Genomic DNA, 27,041 nt, shown 5'->3' with positions numbered 1-27,041 from the left:
TTGCCAAAACTAACGAAGCTTTTACTGTGTATTTACATCGTGTTTGCATTGTTATTTGGTGAAAGCCAGAGGTGTAATTTCATACGCGATCAACAGACTGTCTGCCATCTGCTCAATGCTCATCACTGCAACGTTTCATGTGATGGGAATAGATCATTATGATCAATACTTTTCACGATTCCTTAATCTCGATAGCTGTAATAGTAAAAACGTAGAAGGCTAAAAGTTTTAGAGAGAGTTCCACGTTATACCAGCTATTTCATATACAAACATGTCAGCCAATCACAGCAGTGGGCGTTTACACTGAAGTCTCACAGCAGACACGCCCCTTAAAACCAAAGGCTAAAATCAGGCTTGGAAAAATGCCTTTTATTTATAAATTATGACAATTGTTGATGTTAAAATCATACTAACATTATTAAGGGCACCCCAGGAAACATTATAAAAAAAAATAAAAAATCCAGTCTATGACCCCTTTAAGTCATCCTGTGGCACACATGTGTTGAGATGCACTATTTTAGTGTTTTTTAGGGGTGTGTAACGATACCCTCATGACATGATTCGATACATCACGATACTGAACTCATGATACATACGATATTATTGCGATACTCCAAGACATATGATAAAAGGTTAACAAAAAATGCACTGTTGATTAAAATGATACATTTTATATTACATTGTGGGTGTAAATGAATAGGCTTGGACTTGGTGCTGGAAACCCAATGTAGGCCTACAGGACAATGGAGACACCAGAATAACAATATTCATGATTCTGAAGCTGAAAATACAGAATTATTTTAGACGAATATGCTTGCACTCTGTCACTGACTAGATATGTTTAAAAATAATACCACTTTTTACTGGTAGCATAATATATTTGGCATGATCAGGCCCCTCAAATACTCCCCCATTGCATTATCATATTCAATTATAAATAGCTACTAAAGGATTTTCCTGAACTGAAAACTATTCAGGATGCAAACAAATCCGGTTCGCGATTTAAAGCTAGTATCTATCTATCTATCTATCTATCTATCTATCTATCTATCTATCTATCTATCTATCTATCTATCTATCTATCTATCTATCTATCTATCTATCTATCTATCTGTGACATCATCGACCTCAGCATGTGGGAATCACAGAGAGCACGCGCTGTACGTCGCCACGGCAACAGGCGCGGGAACAGCTCAGAACAGTCTCAGATCGCACTGTTGTTCAAGACTGATGTTCACATTTATGTATCATAATCAGGAAGAAGCGGAGAGGCGCTGGAGCGTCAATATTTGTAGACTCTGACGATCCTCCATCATCCTTAAGGGTGTTGTGTCGCCCTCTTGTGGTCAGATGAGGGATATCCATCCATCCATCACGTTAGAAATGATCAAAATCTTTAAGCAAAACCATTGAGAGCCTCTAAGCTAAAGAACAGTGGAATAACCTTTTATTTTTTTACTGTTTTACTTTTTATTTAGCAAAGAATTTGGCCACACGACACTGAAAGAAATGAATTAAAAAAGGTTTAAATAACATAAATGCTGATTAACCATAAGCTTAATGACTGAGGTATGCTGCAGTCATTGGACAAATAGTTTGCTGGATATATATCAGCTGATGTTGGATATTATATTCAGATTCAGGTTACGTTTTACACTTAATATTTAAGAATATTATTGATTGCTATTGTTTGAGAACTGAACTCAGCCGGACGATGACATCACTGAATTAATGTAATAATTGATCTTTACAACAGAACTGAATCAACACTGAACTGATTTCAGCGGAACAATGACACTATTTTCTTTTAGAGCTGCTTTATAGATGAAATGAACTGTTTGCATCATTGAATCTTTTTCCTGTTTATCACTGTAAATCTGCTTTAAAGCAACAAGTATTGTATAAAGTAGGGCTGCACGATTTGGGGAAAATGTCATATTGCGATAATTGAGGTCAATATTGCGATTACGATTGCGATATGCGATATAATAAACAAATGGTTTCATGAGTCAACTTGCTTGGTTCTCAAGGAAAATAAATGCACACACAGATTAGTGATAATCAGCCTAAAGAAAAAAGTTCTTTAGTCAAGAGCAGTGAGTGTTTTTCTCTGTTCCCTTTGTTCTTTGATTAACTTTAGCGACAGATTTTTTTTTTTTTTTTTTTTTTTTGCATTTTAACAAGAACAAAACATAATTTACATACAAGAGTACATATAACCATACATGTCAGGTTAAAGAAAAATAATAATAATAAAAAAGAAATTGAAAAAAAAAAAGAAAAAAAGAATAACTTTAGCAACAGATGTAATTAGTGGCTACTGTACTGTCCCTTTAAGACCAGCCGCTGTCAGAGACGCGGATCTCACACACGCGCCTCATTCTTTCACGAGTTATCATCACAACTCTTCGTGTTCATCATAAGACTACTCTTATGTTAGACACATTGACAAAAAGACATTTTTGCATAATTGTGTGTGTTATTGTTCGTTCAAGCTCGAAAGATAACTGTATTCTGGCATGCTGTTTTGTGCGCACGCACGATATTAGCGCGAGTCTTTCTGTCTGTCACAGTCAGGACATTCACAGGCAGCGCGTTCATTTTGGCATACATGTGTGTTGTTCGTTCTACCGCGAAAGAGAACTTGATACTGGCGCGCGTCTATCTGTGTGTGTGTGTGTGTGTACATGTGTGTGTGTGTCAGGAGGACTTTCACAGGCGGCTCGTTCTTTTATGTCTTATCGCGCATGAATGGTTTAAAAGCATTTTTGCATTAATAAGTGCGTTAACAGCGCTAATTTGTTTATTTAATATAAAATCGCAGCATTTTGCGTCATATAATCGCGTAGGCTTGACATCGCGATTGCGATTGCGATACGATTAATCGTGCAGCACTAGTATAAAGCCTCATATAAATAAAGGTGACTTGACTTGACTACTTTTATATAATCAAACTTAAAGAGATAGCAATAGCTTATGGCAAAAAAACAACAACAACAACAACAAAAAAACTTTTTAAGAGCACTTTCTCTTGAAGAGCAATTTTCTTTAAAAAAATGACAATCTTTATATTTTGAAATGTGCAGTAAACTCTTCCAGACCATTAAAGCAACTGAGCTCTCTTATCTAACTCGAGTTCCCTTTCGAAAGGGAACTCTACACTACGTCAGAATGACGCTATGGGGAACGCCTCAGGCGTGACAGGTGTCTGAAATAAATATCAACTCACGTCAATTATGTTGACCGGCGACAGCCCGTGAATCATCAGCTTGATTGATTAACGCGCAACCTGGATGTATAAAGGGAAGCCTTGCATACATGACAACATCTTTTCGTCTTCAGGGACTGTTTGTCTGTATTGAGAATATCGCTGAAGCGCGCGGGAGGCTCTCGAGAGCCTCTTGTGCAAACTGTGAGCGTTTTTTATTTAAAAATGCTCCGCTTTCGCGGACCCTTTTCTCGAGGGAGGAGGGTTCAGCATCTGAGCTGTGGTGCGTGCGATCTGTGAAACAATACTGTTTGGGTACGAGGCGTTCACAGTCAGTTCCTGAGGGTGCTGGCAGTGTTCATTAAGAAATATCTCGGCGCGCGTGAGAAAGAAAAAAATCCGTGCGCTGTCGGATGTTTCAACCTCGCAACTGTTGACTTTCTTCTCGAGGGATGAAAGCCAAATATTTTTTAACGGCTCTTTTCTCGCGCTTGCCGAGGCAGTGTGTAGATTACGAGAACGTATAAATGTTAAAACAGTATTGTCTGGTGAGTTGGCTGCATTTAATTCTATGAATTAAAATGATGGAATATTATCTGACTTTTAAGAAGTTAGATATTTAGTAATTCAGCCTATCATCCAGATCGCGTTACCCAGTGTTTTTGGCTGCATTTTAATTGAAAAATGAGCAGTGAACAAAAAGAGCAGGTGTAATTCTGGTCTTTTTGTAAAATGTGAAATTAACATATTTCTGTTTCTTTTCAGACCACATCTCCTGTTTTAGAGTCTGGGGCAAAATGTTATGGGAGTAAATCTAAAGATTTTTTCGATGGTCAGGTAGTAGGTCTTAACAGGCCTCCTTGACCAGACAGTCCCCATTTTGCAACCGGACAGTGCTTGGGCCTCCCTGAGGTGAGCTCCCAGGAATTGACTGTCAAGGAGTAATGTGGTTATCAGGTTATAGGCCTCACTAGGCCTTCCTGAATATGAGCTTCCACATACTATGGTTAAATGAGCTCCCACATATTATGGTTATCAGGTCATAGGCCTCACTAGGCCTTCCTGAATATGAGCTCCCACATACTGTGGTTATCAAGTTATAGGCCGCTCCAGGCCTTCTTGAATATAGCTCCCATATAATGTGGTTATCCGGTCATAGGCCTCACTAGGCCTTCCTGAAAATGAGCTCCCACATACTGTGGTTGAATATGAGCTCCCACATACTGTGGTTATCAGGTCAGAGGCCTCACCAGGCCTTCTTGAAAATGAGCTCCCACATACTGTAGTTGCCAGGTTATAGGCCTCACCAGGCCTTCCTGGTTATGAGCTTCCACATGTCAGGTTACAGGCCTCACCGGCCTTCCTGAATGTGAGCTCCCACATACTGTGGTAATCAGGTTACAGGCCTCATCAGGCCTTCCTGGTTATGAGCTCCCACATACTGTGGTCGCCAGGTTACAGGCCTCATCCGGCCTTCCTGGTTATGAGCTCCCACATACTGGGATATCAGGTTACAGGCCTTTCTAGGCCTTCCTGAATATGAGCTCCCATACACGGTGGTCGCCACGTTACAGGCCTCGCCAGGCCTTCCTGGTTATGAGCTCCCACATACTGTGGCGCCAGGTTACAGGCCTCACCGGCCTTCCTGGTGATGGGCTTCTACATGTCAGGTTGCAGGCCTCACCCGGCCTTCCTGAATGTGAGCTCCCACATACTGTGGTCATCAGGTTACAGGCCTCATCCAGCCTTCCTGGTTATGAGCTCCCACATACTGTAGTCGCCAGGTTATAGGCCTCACCAGGCCTTCTTGGTTAGGAGTTTTTCACATGTCAGGTTTCGGGCCGCACCGGCCTTCCTGAATGTGAGCTCCTACATACTGTGAGCTTCCACTTACTGTGGTTATCAAGTTATAGGCCTTACCAGGCCTTCTTGATTATGAGCTCCAACATACTGTGGTTTAATATGAGCTCCCACATTCTGTGGTTATCAAGTTTTAGGCCTCACCAGGCCTTCTTGAATATGAGCTCCCACATACTGTGGTTATCAGGTCATAGGCCTCACTAGGCCTTCCTGAGTATAGCTCTCACATACTGTGGTTGAATATGAGCTCCCACATTCTGTGGTTATCAAGTTTTAGGCCTCACCAGGCCTTCCTGAATGAGAGCTTCCACATATTTTGGTTGAATATGAGCTCCCACATGCTGTGGTTGTCAGGTCACAGGCCTCACTAGGCCTTCCTGAGTATGAGCTCCCACATACTGTGGTTGAATATGAGCTCCCACATACTGTAGTTGCCAGGTTATTGGCCTCACCAGGCCTTCCTGGTTACGAGCCTCCACATGTTAGGTTACAGGCCTCACTGGCCTTCCTGAATGTGAGCTCCCACATACTGTGGTGAATATGAGCTCCCATGTTATATGGTTATCAGGTCAGAGGCCTCACTAGGCCTTCCTGATTTGAGCTCCCACATGCTGTGGTCGCCAGGTTAGAGGCCTCACCGGCCTTCCTGAGTATGAGTTCCCCCCATGCTGTGGTTGTATATGAGCTCCCACATACTATAGTCGCCAGGTTATAGGCCTTACCAGGCCTTCTTGGTTAAGAGCCTCCACATGTCAGGTTACAGGCCTCACCGGCCTTCCTGAATGTGAGCTCCTACATACTGTGGTCATCAGGTTACAGGCCTCATCTGGCCTTCCTGGTTATGAGCTCCCACATTCTGTGGTTATCAGGTCAGAGGCCTCACCAGGCCTTTCTGAGTATGAGCTCCCACATACTGTGGTTGTATATGAGAAAAAAATCCCACATACTGTAGTCGCCAGGTTATAGGCCTCACCAGGCCTTCTTGGTTAGGAGTCTTCACATGTCAGGTTACAGGCCTCGCCGGCCTTCCTGAATGTGAGCTCCTACATGCTGTGAGCTCCACTTACTGTGATTATCAAGTTATAGGCCTCACCAGGCCTTCTTGAATTTGAGCTCCCACGTGCGGTGGTCGTTAGGTCACAGGCCTCACCGGCCTTCCTGAGTTTTAACCTTCCACAATTAGTGGTCACCAGGCTTTAGGCCTCTGCGGCCTTCCTGGTTATGAGTTCTTTCATGTCAGGTGGCAGGCCTCACCAGGCCTTACTGAATGAGAACTCCCACGTATTGTGTCTATCAGGTTGCAGGCTTCTTCTGGCTTTCCTGATTATAGGTTCACACGTACGGTGGTTCCCTGGTTACAGGCCTCACCAGGCCTTCCTGGGTTTGAGCTTTTACATGTCAGGTTACAGGCCTCATCCGGCCTTCCCGAATGTGGGCTCACACATACTGTATTTTCTATCCATTTTCTATGGTAAGGGTCATGCGCGTATCGCTTCTGTCCCTTCCTATGTGGCTCAGACCCTGGTCTTTCACTTCGGGTCCCATTCTAGATACTTCCTGTCGTCACTTTATTACGACAGATGTTTTTCTCTAGCTAACTTCCACATTCTGATGAGCTCCCACACACTGTGGTCACCGTGTTACAGGCCTCACCGGCCTTCCCGAGTATGAGCTCCCACATGCTGTGGTCGCCAGGTTAGAGGCCTCATCAGGCCTTCTTGGGTTCAGAATGGCTAAGTACATGCACTTTCTTTCATGTACTTTCTATTTCCATTTTTTATGGTAAGGGTTGTGCGCTGTACGCTTTATTCCCTTTCTGAAAGTGAGCTCCCACATCCTGTGGTCGCCAGGTTAGAGGCCTCACCGGCCTTCCTGATATGAGCTCCCACATGACGTGGTCGCCAGGTTAGAGGCCTCACCGGCCTTCCTGATAGGAGCTCCCACATGCTGTGGTCACCAGGTTAGAGGCCTCACCGGCCTTCCTGATATGAGCTCCCACATGTTGTGGTCGCCAGGTTAGAGGCCTCACCGGCCTTCCTGATAGGAGCTCCCACATGCTGTGGTCACCAGGTTAGAGGCCTCACCGGCCTTCCTAATATGAGCTCCCACATGTTGTGGTTGCCAGGTCAGAGGCCTCACCGGCCTTCCTGAAGGTAAGCTCCCACATATTGTGGTTGAATACAAGCTCCCCCATGTTGTGGTCGCCAGGTTAGAGGTCCTACCAGGCCTTCCTGGAGGTAGCTCCCTTTAGGCCCTCACAGGCCTCCTCAGTGTTTTGAAACACAAACACTGGGTAGATCCATGGATCGAGTAGAGAGACTCCCCTCGCTGGCAAGGGTTGTAAAGCACTATGCTGAGTCATACTCTCCAGGGTTTCCCGTCTCTGAGATCCGGGCTGAGTGGTTCACTGCCTGTTTTGCAGTCCCTCGGGTTGGATGCCTTCTTAAGGCAAGTGTCCAGAGGCTCTGTCTTCAGACAGACAGGAAGTGGCCAGACTCTAGTGTCTTATGTAGTGACACCAGGTCAGGCCTGCCTGGTGGTATTTCAGGTGGCACGCTCCCCTGAATAGTGACTGGCTGGGAGTCCCTTGGGCCCCCTAGCCACACTCCCTAGAAGGGACCCCTTCTTTTGGAAGCTGTGGTCCTAAGCCTTTGAGCTGGCCCAGATATACCCCCCATTAACTATGTTCTGGCGGTTTCTTGGTTCATTAGCTTGGGTGATGACCGGTAGGGAGTGCTGTCACTGACAGCCCGATGTGACCTAAGGGTGAGTGGTTCCAGTGTTTTCTGAATTACTGGTTCGGACAGTTGTCACTGCCTTTGGGCATGCACTCCCCTCAGCATGGTGGCGTTGGTATATCGTTCCCCATAGCGTCATTCTGACGTAGTGTAGAGTTCCCTTTCGAAAGGGAACGTCTCAGGTTACGACTGTAACCTATGTTCCCTGAGAACAGGGAACGAGACACTACGTCTTCCTGCCATGCCTCGGGGCCTGCCTGCAACAGTCCCTTCAGACGATAGGATGTTGTCATGTATGCAAGGCTTCCCTTTATACATCCAGGTTGCGCGTTAATCAATCAAGCTGATGATTCACGGGCTGTCGCCGGTCAACATAATTGACGTGAGTTGATATTTATTTCAGATACCTGTCACGCCTGAGGCGTTCCCCATAGCGTCATTCTGACGTAGTGTCTCGTTCCCTGTTCTCAGGGAACATAGGTTACAGTCGAAACCTGAGACGTTTTCCATCCGCTCCTCTGTTATTTTTTAGATCATTTTTTTTTTCTAATTCAAACAAGATAATTGTTTCTAGCATATTTCAAAAGGAATATTTATCTTTCATACTGCACATTATAAACCTTGTGATTTATAAAAGTCAAGGTAGTATAGATTTAATGTTTGTTTTCATTGTTAAAACCTTAAAATGCATATTGAATATGCAAACTGAATATGCTGTAAATAATATAAACAGTTACTGTATATTCTATATGTTCCCTCAGAGACGAGTGACAATGAACATGAGCTCCAGCTTTTGCCCATTTCGTTGCATTACATTAACCTCAGGATCTCTTTATTGCAGTGGGAAAAAAGCCTTGGTTGGTTGCCTAGTGACCAGCATTCACAATAGAGACATCATATACATGAGGAGCTGACCTCACGCACAAGCACACAAACAACCACAGTACTTCTGTAATGACTGTCTGAAAGCTCATTAAAGCTCTTTGAGGGAAGACCTGACGAGGTTTGCTTGACACTAGAAGAATCTAAACAGAGAATATTAGCACACTGAAACATCTTCATATTCCTTCAATAAAGCTATGAATAATATCTTATTTTGCCCGAGGATGGACAGTTTCTCAAATGTAGACTCTCTAATGCATGAAATAGTAGAATCAAATTCATAATCTCCACTGTTTATATTTATTTATTTATTTGGTGGGTGGTGTTGCATACTGGTTAATGCTCAGAGGATTCAATGGTGACTGCAAGCTGCTAGTTTGATCCCATAGAAGTTGCCAAGATAGTCTTGAGTCTGACTGAACCCTAAAATGCTCTACTGTAAAATCAAGGAAATATATTCCACCAGCAGTATTTTATTCTATTCTATTCTATTCTATTCTATTCTATTCTATTCTATTCTATTCTATTCTATTCTATTCTATTCTATTCTATTCTACATTGTGTATAAATTACCATTCAAAATGTTAACTTTTGAAAGTAGTCTCTTATGGTCACCAAGGCTGCATTTATTTAATCAATTTTAATCAATAATCAACAAATACATTTTAAAAATATACAATTTAAAATAAACTGTTTTAAAATATGTTAAAATGTAATTTATTCCTGTGATCAAAGCTGAATTTTCAGCATCATAACTCAAGTCTTCAGTGTCACATGACTGAAATATGACTGGTAATAATCATAAATGTTTCTTGCGCAATGTTGAAAACAGTTGTGACACTTCATATTTTTGTGGAAAATGTGACACTTTTTCATGATTCTTTGATGAATAAGTTCAAAAGAACAGCATTTATTTTAAAATATTTTAGATTTTTATAACATTGTAAAAGTTTTTACTGTCACTTTTGATCAATTTAATGCATCCTTGCTGAGTAAAAGTATTTATATATTTAAAAAATATGTTTGATTGCTAGTGTATACATTTTATGTATTTATGTATTTTGAAATGTGTGATATATATATATATATACAGTGGGTACGGAAAGTATTCAGACCCCCTTACATTTTTCACTCTTTGTTATATTGCAGCCATTAGCTAAAATCATTTAAGTTCATTTTTTGTGCTCATTATTGTACACACAGCTCCCCATATTGACAGAAAAACACAGAATTGTTGACATTTTTGCACATTTATTAAAGAAAAACTGAAATATCACATGGTCCTAAGTATTCAGACCCTTTGCTGTGACACTCATATATTTAACTCAGGTGCTGTCCATTTCTTCTGATCATCCTTGAGATGGTTCTACACCTTCATTTGAGTCCAGCTGTGTTTGATTATACTGATTGGACTTGATTAGGAAAGTCACACACCTGTCTATATAAGACCTTACAGCTCACAGAGTGCATGTCAGAGCAAATGAGAATCATGAGGTCAAAGGAACTGCCTGAAGAGCTCAGAGACAGAATTGTGGCAAGGCACAGATCTGGCCAAGGTTACAAAAAAATTTCTGCTGCACTTAAGGTTCCTAAGAGCACAGTGGCCTCCATAATCCTTAAATGGAAGACGTTTGGGACGACCAGAACCCTTCCTAGAGCTGGCCGTCCGGCCAAACTGAGCTATCGGGGGAGAAGAGCCTTGGTGAGAGAGGTAAAGAAGAACCCAAAGTAAGTCAACCATCACTGCAGCCATCCACCAGTCGGGACTTTATGGCAGAGTGGCCCGACAGAAGCCTCTCCTCAGTGCAAGACACATGAAAGCACACCTGAAGGACTCCAAGATGGTGATAAATAAGATTCTTTGGTCTGATGAGACCAAGATAGAACTTTTTGGCCTTAATTCTAAGCGGTATGTGTGGAGTAAACCAGGCACTGCTCATCACCTGTCCAATACAGTCTCAACAGTGATGCATGGTGGTGGCAGCATCATGCTGTGGGGGTGTTTTTCAGCTGCAGGGACAGGACGATTGGTTGCAATCGAGGGAAAGATGATTGCAGCCAAGTACAGGGATATCCTGGACGAAAACCTTCTCCAGAGTGCTCTGGACCTCAGACTGGGCTGAAGGTTCACCTTCCAACAAGACAATGACCCTAAGCACACAGCTAAAATAACGAAGGAGTGGCTTCACAACAACTCCGTGACTGTTCCTGAATGGCCCAGCCAGAGCCCTGACTTAAACCCAATTGAGCATTTCTGGAGAGACCTGAAAATGGCTGTCCACCAATGTTTACCATCCAACTTGACAGAACTGGAGAGGATCTGCAAGGAGGAATGGCAGAGGATACCCAAATCCAGGTGTGAAAAACTTGTTGCATCTTTCCCAAAAAGACTCATGGCTGTATTAGATCAAAAGGGTGCTTCTACTAAATACTGAGCAAAGGGTCTGAATACTTAGGACCATGTGATATTTCAGTTTTTCTTTTTTAATAAATGTGCAAAAATGTCAACAATTCTGTGTTTTTCTGTCAATATGGGGTGCTGTGTGTACAATAACGAGGAAAAAAAAATTAACTTAAAATGATTTTAGCAAATGGCTGCAATATAATAAAGGGTGAAAAATTTAAGGGGGTCTGAATACTTTCCGTACCCACTGTGTGTGTATATATATATATATATATATATATACACAATTTATTATACAATTGCAATTTATTATATAATATTGTATTATTTAATTACGGGTAAATTATATATACATTTAATTTATATTTAGATCAATATAAAAAAAATCACCATAATTTTAATATTAAACATAATTATTAATGATAAGACTACACACACACATAACCACACACACACACACACACACACACTTTTTAAAATGACACAATTTCAGTTTTTATTTGGCATTTTTTTAAAATAATATTTTATTATTTAATTAAAGTCCATTTACATTTAGTGCAAAATACTGTAAGTATAGTTATATACCTAATATAATTCTTACCATTTAAGATAACATACCGTTAACCAAGTAACAGGTTTGTACTGGTTTAATTCTTTTTTTTTTTTTTTTTTTTTCATTATTTAATTAGTCTGTGACTTGGAGCTGGTGAAGGAGCTTTCTGCTTGTCTTCTGCTCTCTAATCATTCCCTCAGACGTGAGACAGTAACGTATTAAACCGTCACCGAATCCTCGGGGGTTTGAGTTCACCCATCCCACTGTGATTACACAGAGACAAAAAGATCAAAGCTCCAAAACTCCAGCTATTATTTCAGCTCGGCCTCCACCTGTCTGCTCGTCTCAATAGTTTTATATTCTGTCTTTGAATAGAATTGAATGATTCATGCTTCACCAAAATAGATAACATAAACCTCACGGCCTTGGCCCAGCTAGACACATTTCTGGGAGTGTGTTCAACAAATCTCCAGCACTTCCAAATAGGTTTGATTGCGTTTAGATGATAAAATCGCACGCGCGCATACGCAAGGAAAAGGAAGCTGCGTTTTTTCCCTTCAAATGTGCATCGCAGAACATCGAACAGACGCGGAGTTGTAGTGCGGATGAGAGGGGCAGAGTGTGTTTTAATATGCATTGGTACACTAAGTGCTCTGAGAGGAGACTCACATTCAGCCAGAGAGAAAATAATGAGAGCGACAGAGGACGACAATGAGCCAAAAAAAAGAGATGAGAGAACTGTGAGAGCAGGTCAGGATAGAGAGATCTGAGAGACAAAAGAACCAAACGACTCGCGCACAACTTTGGGATTTACTCAACAAGAGAGAACTCACAAAATACAGAGAACATGTCAGAAACGGACTCCCGGAAAAAGGGCTTCACCAAAGGCAGAAGTGCCACTTTCAGCATCGACGGATTCAGCTTCACCATTGGTAAGAAACTGTGCAATAAAACCAGACATAGGATGCCAGAATAAGGATTTGATGGAAATTTGCTTAAGGACAAGCCCTTCTTTACTTTCTGAAATCCATCAGTACGGTCATTTGTGTTGGTGCTCCAGGAATCGCTCTTGATTTAGACGTTACAGTCACAGATCTGTTGATTTGAGGATGTGATGTGAGAGTGTCTGATTTCTGAAAAGACCCATTCAGGTGAGCACAACTCCATAGCAACCAGAGTAAAATGCACCTGACCATGCAAACACACACACACACACACACACACACACACACACACACACACACACACACAATACGCAATCAAACACATTCACCAACCTTAAACTATAGTGTTCTTTAATGGCATATGAAATTTAGTGAGATCTCATTTAATCCGGTGTGTGTCTTCTGCAAATTGTTGATTTACAGTAAGAGTGCAGAGTGAGAAAAGAAACGCATTCCCTTGTGAATTGTGTGATGATAAATATTTGACTTTGTTCGGTGCACAGTTTATATTAGCGTATTATATGCCTAATTTGCATACTTTAAGTATGTATATGCATATAATTTATTTTATATTATTATTTTGTATTTTCAGTTTTCATTTAAGTTTTAGTAGTTTTGTAATTTTTATATATTTATTTTAATATTTAAATTCAACCAATTTGTTTTTTATTTTAGTTTTAGTAATTTTAGTGCTTCAACTTATTTCAGTTAGTTGCCAAGGCAACTTTTTGTTGCCAGTTTTTCAATTTTAAGTTTATTTATTATTTATTTCAGCTTTAATTCAACACAGCTGACTCTTCATTAAAGACTTCGGATCACAGTTTAAAACGTTGCTGCGATCTTCCTAGAAGAGACGTGATCATTACTGGAGTTTCAGTGAAAATCTGAAAATCAGCAGGAGTCTCAGTTTGTTCTCCATTTAATCTCATTGCTGTCTGAGAAACATCTGAGATATTAAAGAGCAATCTAACAGATATTAGTATACAAGGAAAATAGGGGTCCATCATCTGCGTCCGAAAGCTTAAAAATGCAGCCATTATGGTGTTTGCTTTTGCTGAAGCCGTCAGCCCGCATTATTTCAGTTTATTTTTAAAATAATCATGTTTTCCAGTGGAATTCCTGGTGAAAAACTACATTACCCATGATGCTGTACAGAAAATTCCCCCAATCAGAGTTGGAAAAAAGCAACATGTGCCAAAATAGCTCTTTAGCTCCGCCCACTCCCATGAAGCACTGCAAATGACGCGAGTCGATCTCTCTACGCTCTCAAAATTAGTAAATGTATGCATATATATATATATACATACATTTACAAATTTTGAGAGCGTAGAGAGATGAGATCGACTTGCGTCATTTGCGGTGCTTCATGGGAGTGGGCGGAGCTAAAGAGCTATTTTGGCACATGTTGCTTTATATATATATAGGAATAAAAATTAAAATGAATTGTTTTTATATACACAATCAACAGTTGTAAATGAGCAGTAGTTTATGTCTCCATTGTTTTTTAATTCAATAATGCTTCATGGGATTGTAGTTCTTCCCTCACTAAAGCTGTTATGTTTCTTTGCCTTTGTCTTTTTGTCCGATTTTCATATACTTTTTTGCTTCAAATCAAAGTTTGTAATATTATGATTCACATCATAGCTGATTGGCTTGGTTCATGGCTTATAACGCTTTAACAAAGTATTTTTCCCATTCATTTCTCCCCATAGGGATTTTTTAAAAGTATTTGTTAAAGTGCTATAAGCCATGAACCAAGCCAATCAGCTACAAGCTACGACGTGAATCCCATGAAGCATTACGAATGACATAATCGAATTAAAAAAGATGGAGAAATATAAAACTGGTATTTAAAGTTGTTTGATTTTATTGCAAAATATGCATAAATATTTACAAATATTTCAATGTTTTATGAGCATGGGGAGACGACTCGATTACATAATTTGCAGCGCTTTGTGGGAGGGGGCGGAGCTAAAGATCTGGTTTGCCGCTCTTTGCTCGCTGCAGCTCTCTGATTGGTAGAATTTTCTGTACAGCATCATTGTTTTCACCAAGAATTTGCTATTAAACAGTCATTTTAAAAATAAGTTGAATTAACGCAAACAAAATATAAACAAAAGCATATACAATCGATTAACAACCTCGGCGCTCACAACAGGTCTGTCTATAAAGGTTTATCAGTTATTGTTAAAAGTCACTTCTTTTACTTTTTTACTTCCTTTTAATTAGTTTTTACTTCCGGAACGCAACTGTTGCACTCTATTACACAGCTTATTAGAATACTCGCTTCTGATTGGTCCGCTATTTTGGTATGATAATCACTAAATCATATTTTTGCCCGTCGATCCACACAACTGTCTTTCTTCTCACATAATAACATTATTTTTAGCCTAAATTAACTTCATGATGACAAAATAAATGCTTCGCAACTTGGTCCTGATCCCCTTGTCGGGGTCTATTTTGAGATGATAAACATCTGACTGTACATTTTTCCCTGCTCAGACACACCGTCCTGTGTATCAGCCGTTTGTTTCGGAGAAACACACACCCACATGGGAGGACAGCGGTCACAGGGTGTCTTACAGGAAAGGTGTTATGATGGAAATATCAGAGGTGTGAGATGTTATTTTTTTAGTCTCTGTCCTGAAGCATTTATATAGGACATTTAAAAAAAAAAAAAAAGCTCCATACTTGCAAAACTGTTTATTTAACTAGCGTACTTTTAATACTGTAGATAAACTAGCCAACGAGTTGAGCATCGCACGAGAACGCAGCAGGGAATCTCATATCCACATTTCATCACAACACTCCGTGGCATTTTCAAACATCTGCTTGTCGTCATGGTTACACAGCCCAGCAATCAATTGCTCAGTGTGCTTTAAGCTCATTCTGTGTGACATGTTGTCAATCAGGTCCAGTGGAGCGTGATGACGAACCGTTAATGATGATTGGCTAAAGCAACACGACCACTTCCTCTCCGCTCTCAGAGTCACTCTGTGGGCTTTTAATGGTTTGCCTGCTGGGGAAACATAGCGTTATTAAGGTCTCGATACAGAATGTCATGACACTTAATGGGAGTTGTATGATGTTGTGGTGTAAATGGTGTTGCACTAATGCATGTTCTGATTTTTCTCAGCTCGAGCAATGTACTCAAAATCCAATGTCATTGACCGGTGCATCAGCCAGGCTGGTTTTGTTTTCCTGACTGTAACAGGCAATGCAACTTACATTAATGCTCAGAAGCAACTCTTACAACACATGTAAATAATCTCTTGAATTTTGAACTTACCTGTGAACTGACTAGGTTTACACTGACATAGTAATGCACTGTAAAAGGATGTGAATGCAATGCATGCACTACTGGTACTGCTTATACTTGAGGTTAGACATTTATTTAAATCACTAACTTCAAGTCTGTGTTATTTTAGTATAATTGATGTATTATTATAGTAAATGTTAATACTTTTAGTTTGTTTTAGTCATTTTGTTTGTGCTTTTTTGTCATTTAAAAAGCTTTCTAAAAAATATTTAAATTAAGCTTTAATTTATTTCAGCTTTTTTTGTCATTTTAGTACTTAACCTTATTTCAGTTATTTGCAAAGGCAACATTTTGTTGCCAGTTTTCATTTATTTATTGATTAATGTCTTAAATTAATAGTAGTTATCTAATTAATATTTAGGGTGACACTTACAATAAGGTCACATTAGTTAATGCGTACTAACATTTAGTAACAATGAGAAATTCGTTACAGTATGTATTAAACGTTGTTAGTTCATAAAAATACAATTGTTCATTGTTAGTTAATGTTAGCTAGCTCAGGTCCATTAAATAATATTAACATATACATTTCCTTATTTTAATAATGTATTAGTAGATGTTGATCATTGTTGGTTTGTTATCTAATGTAGTTAACTAATCTTAACAAATGAAACCTTATTGTATAGTGTTGCCTTTATATTTTATTTCAGCTTTATTTCAATTATAGAAAAAGATTTTTAATTTCAGTTAATGATAACAAAACCTAAACTTTGCCTTGAAACTCATCCTGCAGAGTTAGGGAAGCCCGATATATCGGCCACCATATCGGTATCAGCGGATATATGTTCATATTTAATGTTATCGTTATCGGTCTGATTAGAAAATTTGGCCGATATATTAAAGCCGATAACTAATGGATTATTTCCTTCAGCTGAGACACTTCAGACACACACTGTTCACCGTGATGGTTTTGATATGCTTGAAATATGATTGAAATCTCTTCAAAAAGAAAAATATGGTTAAGTGCAGTGCAAGTCTGTAGGCTACATAAATAATACTGAGAAGAACATTATAATTGTGTGCTTGGGTCATAGATTTACATGGTGAGACTTTTGTTTTTGGAATCAGGCTCTCAAAAATTGTAAAGAAATTTGGATTTAGATTTATCGGCCAATACATCGGTTATCAGCTTTCAAATACAAAGAAGTATCGGTTATCGGTATTGGCCAAATTTTCATATCGGTGCATCCCTATGCAGAGTTCAGCCCATCCTTATCAAGTCCAATTTTTTTTTTTGCAAAATGTTAGTGTCTTAACCTCTTAAACTGTTCCTTTTAACTTCAAAATTAGAAATATGCAAAAATGTTGACAAAAAAAAGATATTTAGAGGTAGCTCAATCATGTGGAAGATTGCCTATGTTAAGCTGTGTGGCGTTATTGTGATATGCAAGTAATATTAAAAGTTGCTGCAAATGAACTACATTTTATTGAAATCAGAGCAACACTGACATGACAACAATGGCAACAATCCCTCATTTCTGATGCTCAGCAGCCAGTGTTGACTTTTTGCAGTCTGGATAGATCCGTCGGTGATCTTCCACCACATGAAGGAGAAACTGCAATTGTTCTTCAGAGTGTGTGAGATAGCCATTGTATTCTTGAATCAGAGCCAGTCCTCTCTCGGCGTGATCATTGACTACTTTCATTGCATGTATGGTTGCCTGTGCCTCCTGATAATCTGCTTGATTAGGCCAAAGTTCCGGGTCAATGTCAAGGAACGTAATGTAATTTTTTTAACCAAAAAATGTGCTCTAAACCCAAACAATAACCAAGGTGATCATCAATAGAAATATGTATTGATTCCACCAGGAAAGGTAAATCTGCTAAACCGGGTCATGGATGGATTAATTTGGATTTAGTTTCTACTATAAGTAAACTGAGATATGTATCTAAAATACATATTTAGGAATATATGGTGCATTAGATGCTTTAATGGATATTTTTTTTGGAATTTTACTAGCCAGGTACAATACCAATTCAAATGATCTGTTTTTACGAAAATCATCAAAATCTCAGAAAGTTTAAAGCTATTGAGCTACCAGTAATTATTATGTTACTGCCATAAAAATTGGCATGCTGTATTTTCTTATATAAAGGAACAATTTAAAGGGTTAAGAGCATGACAATTGGAGACTTTAAAAATAAGGACCACCCTAATGATGAATGTAACATACCATAAAAAAATTCTAAATCTATAAAAAGATTTTTTACCTTGTGGATGATAAAACACCTGAAAAGTTCCTCAAGAGAAAACATCTATAGTCCAAAATATGAGAGGCTTTTTTGACTTTTTTTCTGGACTCTGTTTAACCTCCTAGAACACCCTTAACGTGCAAAGAACACCACAACAAACTATGAAAATGAAAAAATAATCAATAGAAATGTGCTTCTCTGCTTGTGCTTCTCAGTACAAGCATCACAAAAGAATTATTTTGGGGACTGTTCTGATTTTCTCTGTCTTTTTTGTTCTTGTTCTTGTGCTATTTTTTTATTGCAAGTGACTCACAGTACACCAACAACACCTTGCCTGTCCCCCACTGACCAAGACCCATTTGAAAAACTTATGAAAGGCTCATATGACAGCGGCTGAAGTCGTATTAAAGCAGCCTTCCAAGCTTTTCCAGCAGCTCGGTTCATTATATTCACATTATGCAAAAAGACACATTAAAATAGGAGAAAAAAATAAAAGCTTTTTAATGATGTATTTTACTTAGCCTCTGAAAAAGCTTTTGAAATAAGTTTTTAATGTGTTTTTTTTAGAGATGCACACACACACACAGAAAATGCCACTGCATTCATGTGTCTCTCTTTTTCTCTGTAGTGGCTAATGAGGATGGTGAGACCAACAGCCGGCCACTGGCGAGATTTGCTCGTAAGTATGTGTTTTAAGAAAGCAACAAATTAACTCTGCACTACCTACATTTTTTTTTTGCACACATTCTACATCTTGTTTCATATTCAAAAGGAATGGGCTGAAATGAAGTAGAAGGAACTCATTTGCAACTATTATTTATTCATATAGCAGATGCTTTTATCTTACAAAGTGCTGTAGAAATTCAGCGGAAACACTACCACTCACCGCATGTCTTTACAACAGGATTTTCACAGTCATGGAAAACCTGGAAATATCAGGAAATGTTAAAAGGGACTTCCAAGCCTATAAAAAAGGTCTAAATCATGATCAAATCATGTAGGTTCATTAGTCAAAAAGCATGGACATTTGTTACCAGAGATGGAGTCATGGTCTTGGGATCTCTCTAGACCAGTGGTTCTCAACTGGTTTCGCCATGGGACCCACATTTTCCCATGGTCATTAAGCGGCGACCCAAATTTGACCAAATTCCAAAACAAAAAAAAAACAAAAACAAAAAGACGATAATCTCTTATAAATTTGCTTTTAAAAACCAAGCAAATTTGACACAAAACATAGACATAAATTGTAAGAAACTATCACTAACACTGGTGAATAAGAATGAGGAACCGTAAAGGCAGTCCCAAACTAGTTTTTGTTTAAAGTTAGTAAGTTTGTATGAGCCACCACAGTCATTAAAACATAGAAAATATCATATATTTTCACAAATAAGTGAAAATAAAGTGGTATTTTGGAAACTACAGTTTGAAAATACACAATACTAACATGAACACATGGACACTAATCCTAATGAATAAAATGAACATCATACCTGCATCTTTCCCAGCTAACACATGATGTAGCCTTAATTTTGGTTCTTTTTGGCAATAATATAATTACGACAACCTAAATCAAGCGTAGCGTCAGTTCCGGCAGGTCACGTTAGCATCAGCTGATCCACGTCTACCTATAGGAATACGACGCCTATCACAGCATCCATATACTGTATGAGCTCCTTCAGTTTTATCAGCTGCTATCGCGTTTCTCAGGAGCTCATTACCATCCTCCATCCCCAGCTCCTCCTCTCTCTGTCAGGATTTGGCATTCTGATTCCCCTTGAATCAGAATAAATTTCTGCATCATGTTGTACGTTAAAATATTGACATTAATGATATCTGTATTACATTCATGTTGGTTCTGTTCTGTTTACCCTAAGGGGGGTTATTGCTGCTCTTATCCATGCTAGGCTGCATTGGATGCGCAGGGAGTTCTTGCCCAGAACAGAACCATACCGCCAATCCTAACTGTATGCTAATAGTCAATCGTCTTTTACGATAGTGGTCCTAATGGTGTTTGTAATTACATTGCTCTATACACAGCGTGTGCCTCTGCATTTGCGCACCACAAGCACAGTATAAAAGTCTGACAGGAAACGTTTTTGTTTTTCTTTGGTGAGAGACTTTGTATTTCATAGCAAGATACGAAAATAACTTCAGATTAACTTTTAGAATAGAATAATGACACTGACATACAGCATGACAACAGGACAGCGTCTTTAGGAGGGTCTGACAGAAGAGTCAACAACTTTCACGCACGCCTTTCAAAATAAAAGCCTTGCACCAGAAAAACATTCCGAACTACGTTTTGTTGTTGTTCTTTTTTCTTTGACTAAACACTCAAAACCGTCTTGCAACCCACCGGTTGAGAAACACTGCTCTACTAGACCACATAAACGTGGCCTTGGTTCTGCATGGATCTCAGCTTATAGACTTTGAGACAAGTCAACAATTTATTACCTCTACAAAAGTTCCTCAATATCTCAACCAGTCTTTATGAGTTTCATATGAAACTTGTATGAGACTTTTGTGATGTAATTTTTTTTGTTGTTTTTTTGTGTGATTTTTTTTTTGGAAAAATTAAATAAGGTGAAACTTGATTAAGTATTTAAATACCTTTATTGGTATACAGTCTTGGTCTCGGTTTGGTCTTGACACCAATAATAGTCATTGCTACTGCTACCCAGTCTGAGGATGGCTGATGTCCTTTTAACAGACATAACACTTTACATGGGCTTGTCACTAGGTGGCAGCATCCATCAATAGATGAGTTTAATGGGCTTTGTACTTGATCCAAAGAATCTCAGAGGTGGCACACAGATTGAATCTGAATGACAACATTATGAATACATGATATCATGATGGTAACGATGTGCACAGCATTGGTGGGAGCAAATCAATATGATATACCATGAATCAACAACTAGGCCATTAAGATCTCTAGAGGAGGCTTTACAATTTTTTTTTTGGTCTTCTGTTGCCATTGCTGTTATTTTGAATCAGAATACTGCAAAAAAAAAAGTTTCACTTTCATCAGGTTTGATTTTTAAAAATCTTTAAAAAAAATCACATTATTTTTATAATTATATAAATTATTTATTTATATAATAAAGTGATATAATGTAATAAAACAAAATAAATGACAACATAAAATTAAAAAGAAAAGAAAAGAAATAATTGGAGGCTAAATGTACCAATAGTAATTGCATTACCAATAGTATTGTCAGTATCATTGAAGCACGGCAGATCATATATTTGTCATATTGTGTCAGGCAAAGACATAATGTGTTGCTTTTAGAAAGCAGTTTAAAAATGGGAGTTTATCAAAGTCTTTACTCCGATTCATCTTGTTTCCAGGCTCTAAGTCTCAGAGTGCACTGTGGAACACGCTCACCGCTGGGACAGGGAAGAAGGAAAAGGGCAAAGTTGAGAGGGACATTCCAGACGATCCACGCAGAATAGAAGAGATCCTGGCGGATGAGCTTCCCGCTACAGACGTCCCAGAGGCAACAGAAAAAACTGCTGTCAGGTTCATCTCTCTCCTTTTATTGTGGTCAACCGTTGCTTTACAGGTCATGCGATCATGTCCACTGACAGGGCGGACCGATCTGGGAACTGCAAATGTTTTCTCGATTATCAACTTTGTCTCAGAAGTTTCTCCCAAAATGAATTAAGATAGCAGGTGCATTTGTCATTGGAAGAATTTGATGAGAAATGTTTTAGTTCATATTGAGATCCCTGACTTTTGATTGACTACTTTGGTATCCTGGCCAATATGAGTGCCGTTTGAGACTTTTTGAAGACATCAGAAATGAAAAGCTCTACAGTGATGAACAGGTTCAGTTCAGGTATAAGCAGCTCTACAGAAGACAGTGTCCTTATTCAGATCAATTCAGTTCAGTGTTGATTAAATTCAATAACAGTGTTGATGTAGCAAAAATAGTCATATAAATTCAGTTCAGGTTTTGTTCTCATCCAATACTGTAAATGCAGTCAAATGAATAATATTACTGAATACTAAGTGTCCCCAACTAAGCAAGCCAAAGGCGACAGTAAATTTGCCTTTGCTGGTACATTTAGATTGCTGGTTCACTAGGAAAAGTGGGAATTGTCTACTTGTAAGGCGTTTACTATATCTCTATAAAGATTTAGCCTTTAATAATTTTGAAGTCATAGTAGATGAGAAACATGGCTGTCATGTTAAGTTAATGACCTGGATTTCTGATGAGTCGAACTTCAATTTGACCGGCAGAATCTGTTGCTAGTTTTCATTGCTTACTCTACAGATGGAGTTGTGTCAGAGCATTAGTTGACTGGATTGAGAACACTTGAGACTTAGCACCGCTGAGCATATCATAAGTGGATCAAGCAGAGCTGAAATTCCCTGAACATTTTTATGTCTGATATCAAGAATTCTTTTAGGGTATTTGCAAACTGCAGCACCAAGAAACCGGCTGCAGTCCACTTGAGAAGGTCTGAGATACATTCAAGTGGGCTCCAGAACGGTTTATAGTTCATAAAATGGTATTAAATTCAACCTGGCCTAATTTGTAGATGTGACTCTTTTGAGGACGTGCATTTTTTCTGAAAAAGGCAAATTATTTTTAATTGAATGCAGTGAATGAACATTAAAAACTTGAATATGCAAGACTTCCAGTGTTACTTGCTTCCAGTTATTTTGCCTTACAAAAACAGTCAATTGTGCTGCTTGATATTGCTGGTTGTAATATTTTATTATTATAATCAAACACTTGTTTGTAGTGCAAGCAGTTCTACTTTTTACTGCACTTCTAGTTATTTACATATTGTCAGGTGATGTTCAGAAAAGAGATGATAGAGATCCAGAGAAAATGACTGGCTTTTATTTGTAACAAAAACCAGAGAGGAAAATTACCCCGTTGGGGAAAAACAGACCGGCAATGGGCAAGGGAGGGCTGAACCTAACGGGAATACATCCACAATGAACTGGCACAGGACAGAGAACAAAGGAAGAATAAGTTTACGTGACAACGATGTACCAAAAACTGAAAAAAAAAAATTCCTTAATGTTTTTAATGACAGCGTTATCAAAACAATCCCTGTTCACACGGACCTGCAAAAAACAACTATAGTTGGCGATGTCACTTTGGCCTCGGTTACACTGTCAGTGAAATGTGACCCAATTCCGATTGTTTTGCTCATATGTGACACAGATCGGATGTGTTCTATGACTGTGTAAACAGAAAAAAAAAACGCATGCATTTGGATATTTCGAGATTGGTTTCAGGCCTCATTCATATGTGGAAATAAATCAGATACAAATCAGATATGTGCCAATGCGACTGTCATGTAAACAGGCAGATCGGATTTTCTGAGGCATTAGGCTATCTCCGCGGTTTAATGACAAGAGCAATCTTGACGCGCATCTGCAAAGGGACGGATGGCCCACGGTAGGAGAGGAATGTGGACAAACGTTGACACAACATATCAAAGGTTGGCTTGCTCATCCTAAAATTTCGGACCCACTGCTCCTCTTTAAAGCCCGCCACAATATGCTCCCACCAGTCCTGAGAACTCTCTCGCACACAATAACTGAAGTATATGCGCAGTGATGCAAAGATGATGGCCCTTTTCGTCCTCCTAACGCCGATGTTTGGTAAACTTCGTATAGGCTATATTGCAAAGCTAGCATCAAGCATATTTCACGTTTGTCCATCTGTGCAAGAACCCCCTTCACATGCACGATGTTTCAGATAGTATGGCAAGTGTAAACACATGAATTGGATATGGGTCACAATTGAAAGAACGTGTTAAACGGATGGTCGGAAAAATCGGATATATGCAACAAATCACAACTGAGCATCAAAACCCGCAGTGTAAACGAGGCCTTTGTAAAGAAACACTACTCGCCTTTAGACTGAACACGTAATACACACACACATGAAGTCACCGGTTTCACAAATGTGCATTTTTGTAGTTTACACAGAGACTATAAAGGTATCGTTTTCAAAAACTTGCACTTTGAAACCTGTTTTCAAAAGTTTGCATCTTCAGATCCCCGAAACGCCGTTGTCGTGTAAACGAACAGGCAAAAGGCATAAAAAGTTTTCCATTTTAGTTGAAAATGGTGTCATGTAAATGGCCCTTGAAGAGGGAAAGAAATCAGGAGGGTGGGGCAAATAAACCAATAATCAGGTAACAAGAGGTCAGGGTTAAAACTAACAACGGACAAAAGAGCACATGGCACACAGAAACAAACAGAAACAAACATGACGGCTCACAAAAAACACCCAAAACATGAGCGCACAGCCCAGAGAACAAACCCAAAGCCTTACGCTCACACAAGGACAAGACAAACAACATGCGTGTCAGGATTCTGTCACCAAACTCAAAATAAGACCCTGACGCCTGTAGCGGCTAATGAAACGGAAATGTCACACATTCTCAGAAAGTAGCTTACTTCCACATTGCAAAATAAGGTGGATAGAATCAAACCCAAGTAATCAAACCATGTCAACGTGTCTACTATGAACCAAAGAGTGCAGTCAGACTATTTCATTTGAATGAAATGCTTCAGATTGTTCAAACAGTGTCCATTGAGAACAGTTCTATCTAATGGCACTGAACACCATTTTTAATTCTTGTAGCAGCCAGAGACAGATAATTGAAAATCTTATTTGGTTGATGGATCACTGAAGAGTTTAAATATCGATATAACTTTTAAACTCTTGCCTTCTGCCTGTTTGACTCTGCTGAGACAATCCACAAAGTTGTATTTTGGGGTTTTGCCAAGATAGAGCGTGCGTGTTAAGGCTTAGCACACTAATGAGCAATTTGATTTGTGTTGGGATAATTAATGAAGGCAGATGTTGCATGTCACTGAAAGCTCTGTTTGTAGTGCACCACTAGAGAAGAAAGATGTCTTTGAGTGTGAAAGAAATGTGTGTTTTTGAGATTGGTATGATTATTGCTTCTTGTTGGGGAGGGGGGTGGAGGTACTGACTGTCGTGTCATGTGAAGAATCACAATTTAGTTTTTTTTTTTTTTAAGGAACATTTGGAGAGGATCAATCTGGAATAAACAAAGACTAATTTTATCCTTTAAACATGCAAAAAATGCATGCATGAGTGCAAAAAAGCATAACGCGGCTCCATAAAGTCTTTATAATACAATATGTCTGCTGACAAAACACTTTAAATTAAATGTCATATCATAAGAAATAGCCCTCATTGATTTGACCATGTATTAAATAACTTTTCTAATGATGCTGCTTTAGTATTTACTCATTAGTGTGAGTGGCATTTGATTATTTTCATGAAGTATTCATTATGACGCACTGCAACAGAGAGTTGCCGCCCTTAAAATTATTGTTATAAATGGCGTGTTTGTTCCCGAGCCTGTTGTCAGAATGTAGTTATGCTCATTAGCGGCATTGTTGGCATAACCTGTTGCATTCGGTATCGGAAGTTAAATTGATAAAAGGAATATTGCTCTGTCTGAATGCTGTCGATATTACAATACCCTGAAATGGAAGAGAAAGAACTGCACACATCGATAAAACAGATCTGGCGTTAGTTAAATGTGATTTATCGCATAATAAGTAAAGCTGTCAATTTAACATGCTAAATTGGTACTATTAAATATATTTGATGCAGTGAGATCCAGGCAGGCAAGCAATGATTATGTCAAAAATCTAATTTGAATAAGGAATAAGTAATTGATTAAGTAAAAATGTAAAATCATAAAGACATCAAATCGATTAAGTAAAGGTTTAAACAAAAACAAGATCCATCTTATTCAGTAGTTTATTAATAAAGTCTAACAGTGTCTAGTCTAACAGATGAAGATTGTGAAGATCAGAGTATAAAGAAAGAAGGACTCAAAAGAAGTAAGAATAAAAAGAGAAGTAAAAGAGGAGAAGCAGAAGTGAAGAGCAAAATAAGTGCAGCGAATTTATATGCAGGGAACTTATTTAGCTAAACTTATGTTTCGGTGTAATAAGAAAAGGTCAAACAGACTTATCCATTACCATTATAGTTGGTGTAACGGCTAGGTCGGCGTGACCGGTCAGATGTCAAAGATGAAAATAGATATACGAGGTCTGGTTTGGACACCTTTAGAACAAAGGCAGCGAAGCAATCATTTAAAAATATCATATCTTTTCATAAAAACACTGTTTCTGGAAAATAACACCTAGGACTGTGAATTACTAATTCTGAGAAATGATCACTCAGACAGTAGTTGGAAGGAATCTAATATCAAAACACAAGTACATTGTAAAATCCAACAGCTGTTCTAACACTCTTTACAACCCCATTTCCAGAAAAAATTGGGACATTTTGTAAAATGCAATATAATCAAGAATCTGTGATTTGTTCATTCTCTTCAACCTGTTATTTAACTGACAAAAAAGTACAAAGAAAAGATGCTTTCATGCACCAACTTAATTGTATTTTGTAAATATAAACAAATAAACACTCTCCGTTTACCACGGTGTCACACATCACCTGTTAATTACACATTTTAATTGTTTGGGAAATTGAGGATACTAATTGTTGAAGTTTTGCAAGTGGAATTCTTGCCCAATCTTGCCTCATACAAGACAGCTGCTCAACAGTCCGTGGCCGGAGTTGTCTGATCCTCCTTTTCATGATGGGCCATACGTTTTCAATAGGAGACAGATTTAGACCCCTCTGCTGTTACACGTGCAGAATGAGGCCTGGCATTGTCTTGCTCTAGTAACCATGGATTTCCCAGGAAACATGTCATCTCGATGGCAGTTTATGTCTCTGTACAATCCCAATACGCGCCTCCACGTCAATGGTAGTCCCCCATGCCGTTTGCACTGATGCACCCCCATGCCATGACAGATGCGTGCTTTTGAACATGTCACTGATGAAAGTCTGGATTGTCCCTCTGGTCTTTTGAACTGAGAGCTCGATGTCCAATTTTCCCCAAAACATGCTG

At 39.0% G+C, this 27,041-nt stretch overlaps 1 protein-coding gene across 3 annotated transcripts in view; it reads left to right on the top strand.

Annotated features, from left to right (window-relative positions):
* The window catches only part of pde1cb (phosphodiesterase 1C, calmodulin-dependent b), a gene marked incomplete at its 5' end in the record, with an annotated part of 99,470 nt that overhangs the window by 6,985 nt on the left and 65,444 nt on the right, over positions 1 to 27,041 (top strand). For 2 of the 3 annotated variants that reach the window (XM_084411969.1, XM_084411971.1), the window contains 2 exons: positions 18,730 to 18,780; positions 21,453 to 21,624. In XM_084411969.1, coding sequence (XP_084268095.1) covers positions 18,730 to 18,780; positions 21,453 to 21,624 — 223 coding nt within the window. Of the gene's footprint in view, positions 1 to 12,235; positions 12,578 to 18,729; positions 18,781 to 21,452; positions 21,625 to 27,041 lie in introns of those variants that run through there. The other variant, XM_084411970.1, reaches the window with a different exon arrangement.

Source organism: Rutilus rutilus, assembly GCF_951802725.1.
Source record: "Rutilus rutilus genome assembly, chromosome: 6".
Taxonomy (NCBI): domain Eukaryota; kingdom Metazoa; phylum Chordata; class Actinopteri; order Cypriniformes; family Leuciscidae; genus Rutilus; species Rutilus rutilus.
This window is presented reverse-complemented; position numbering and strand designations above follow the sequence as displayed.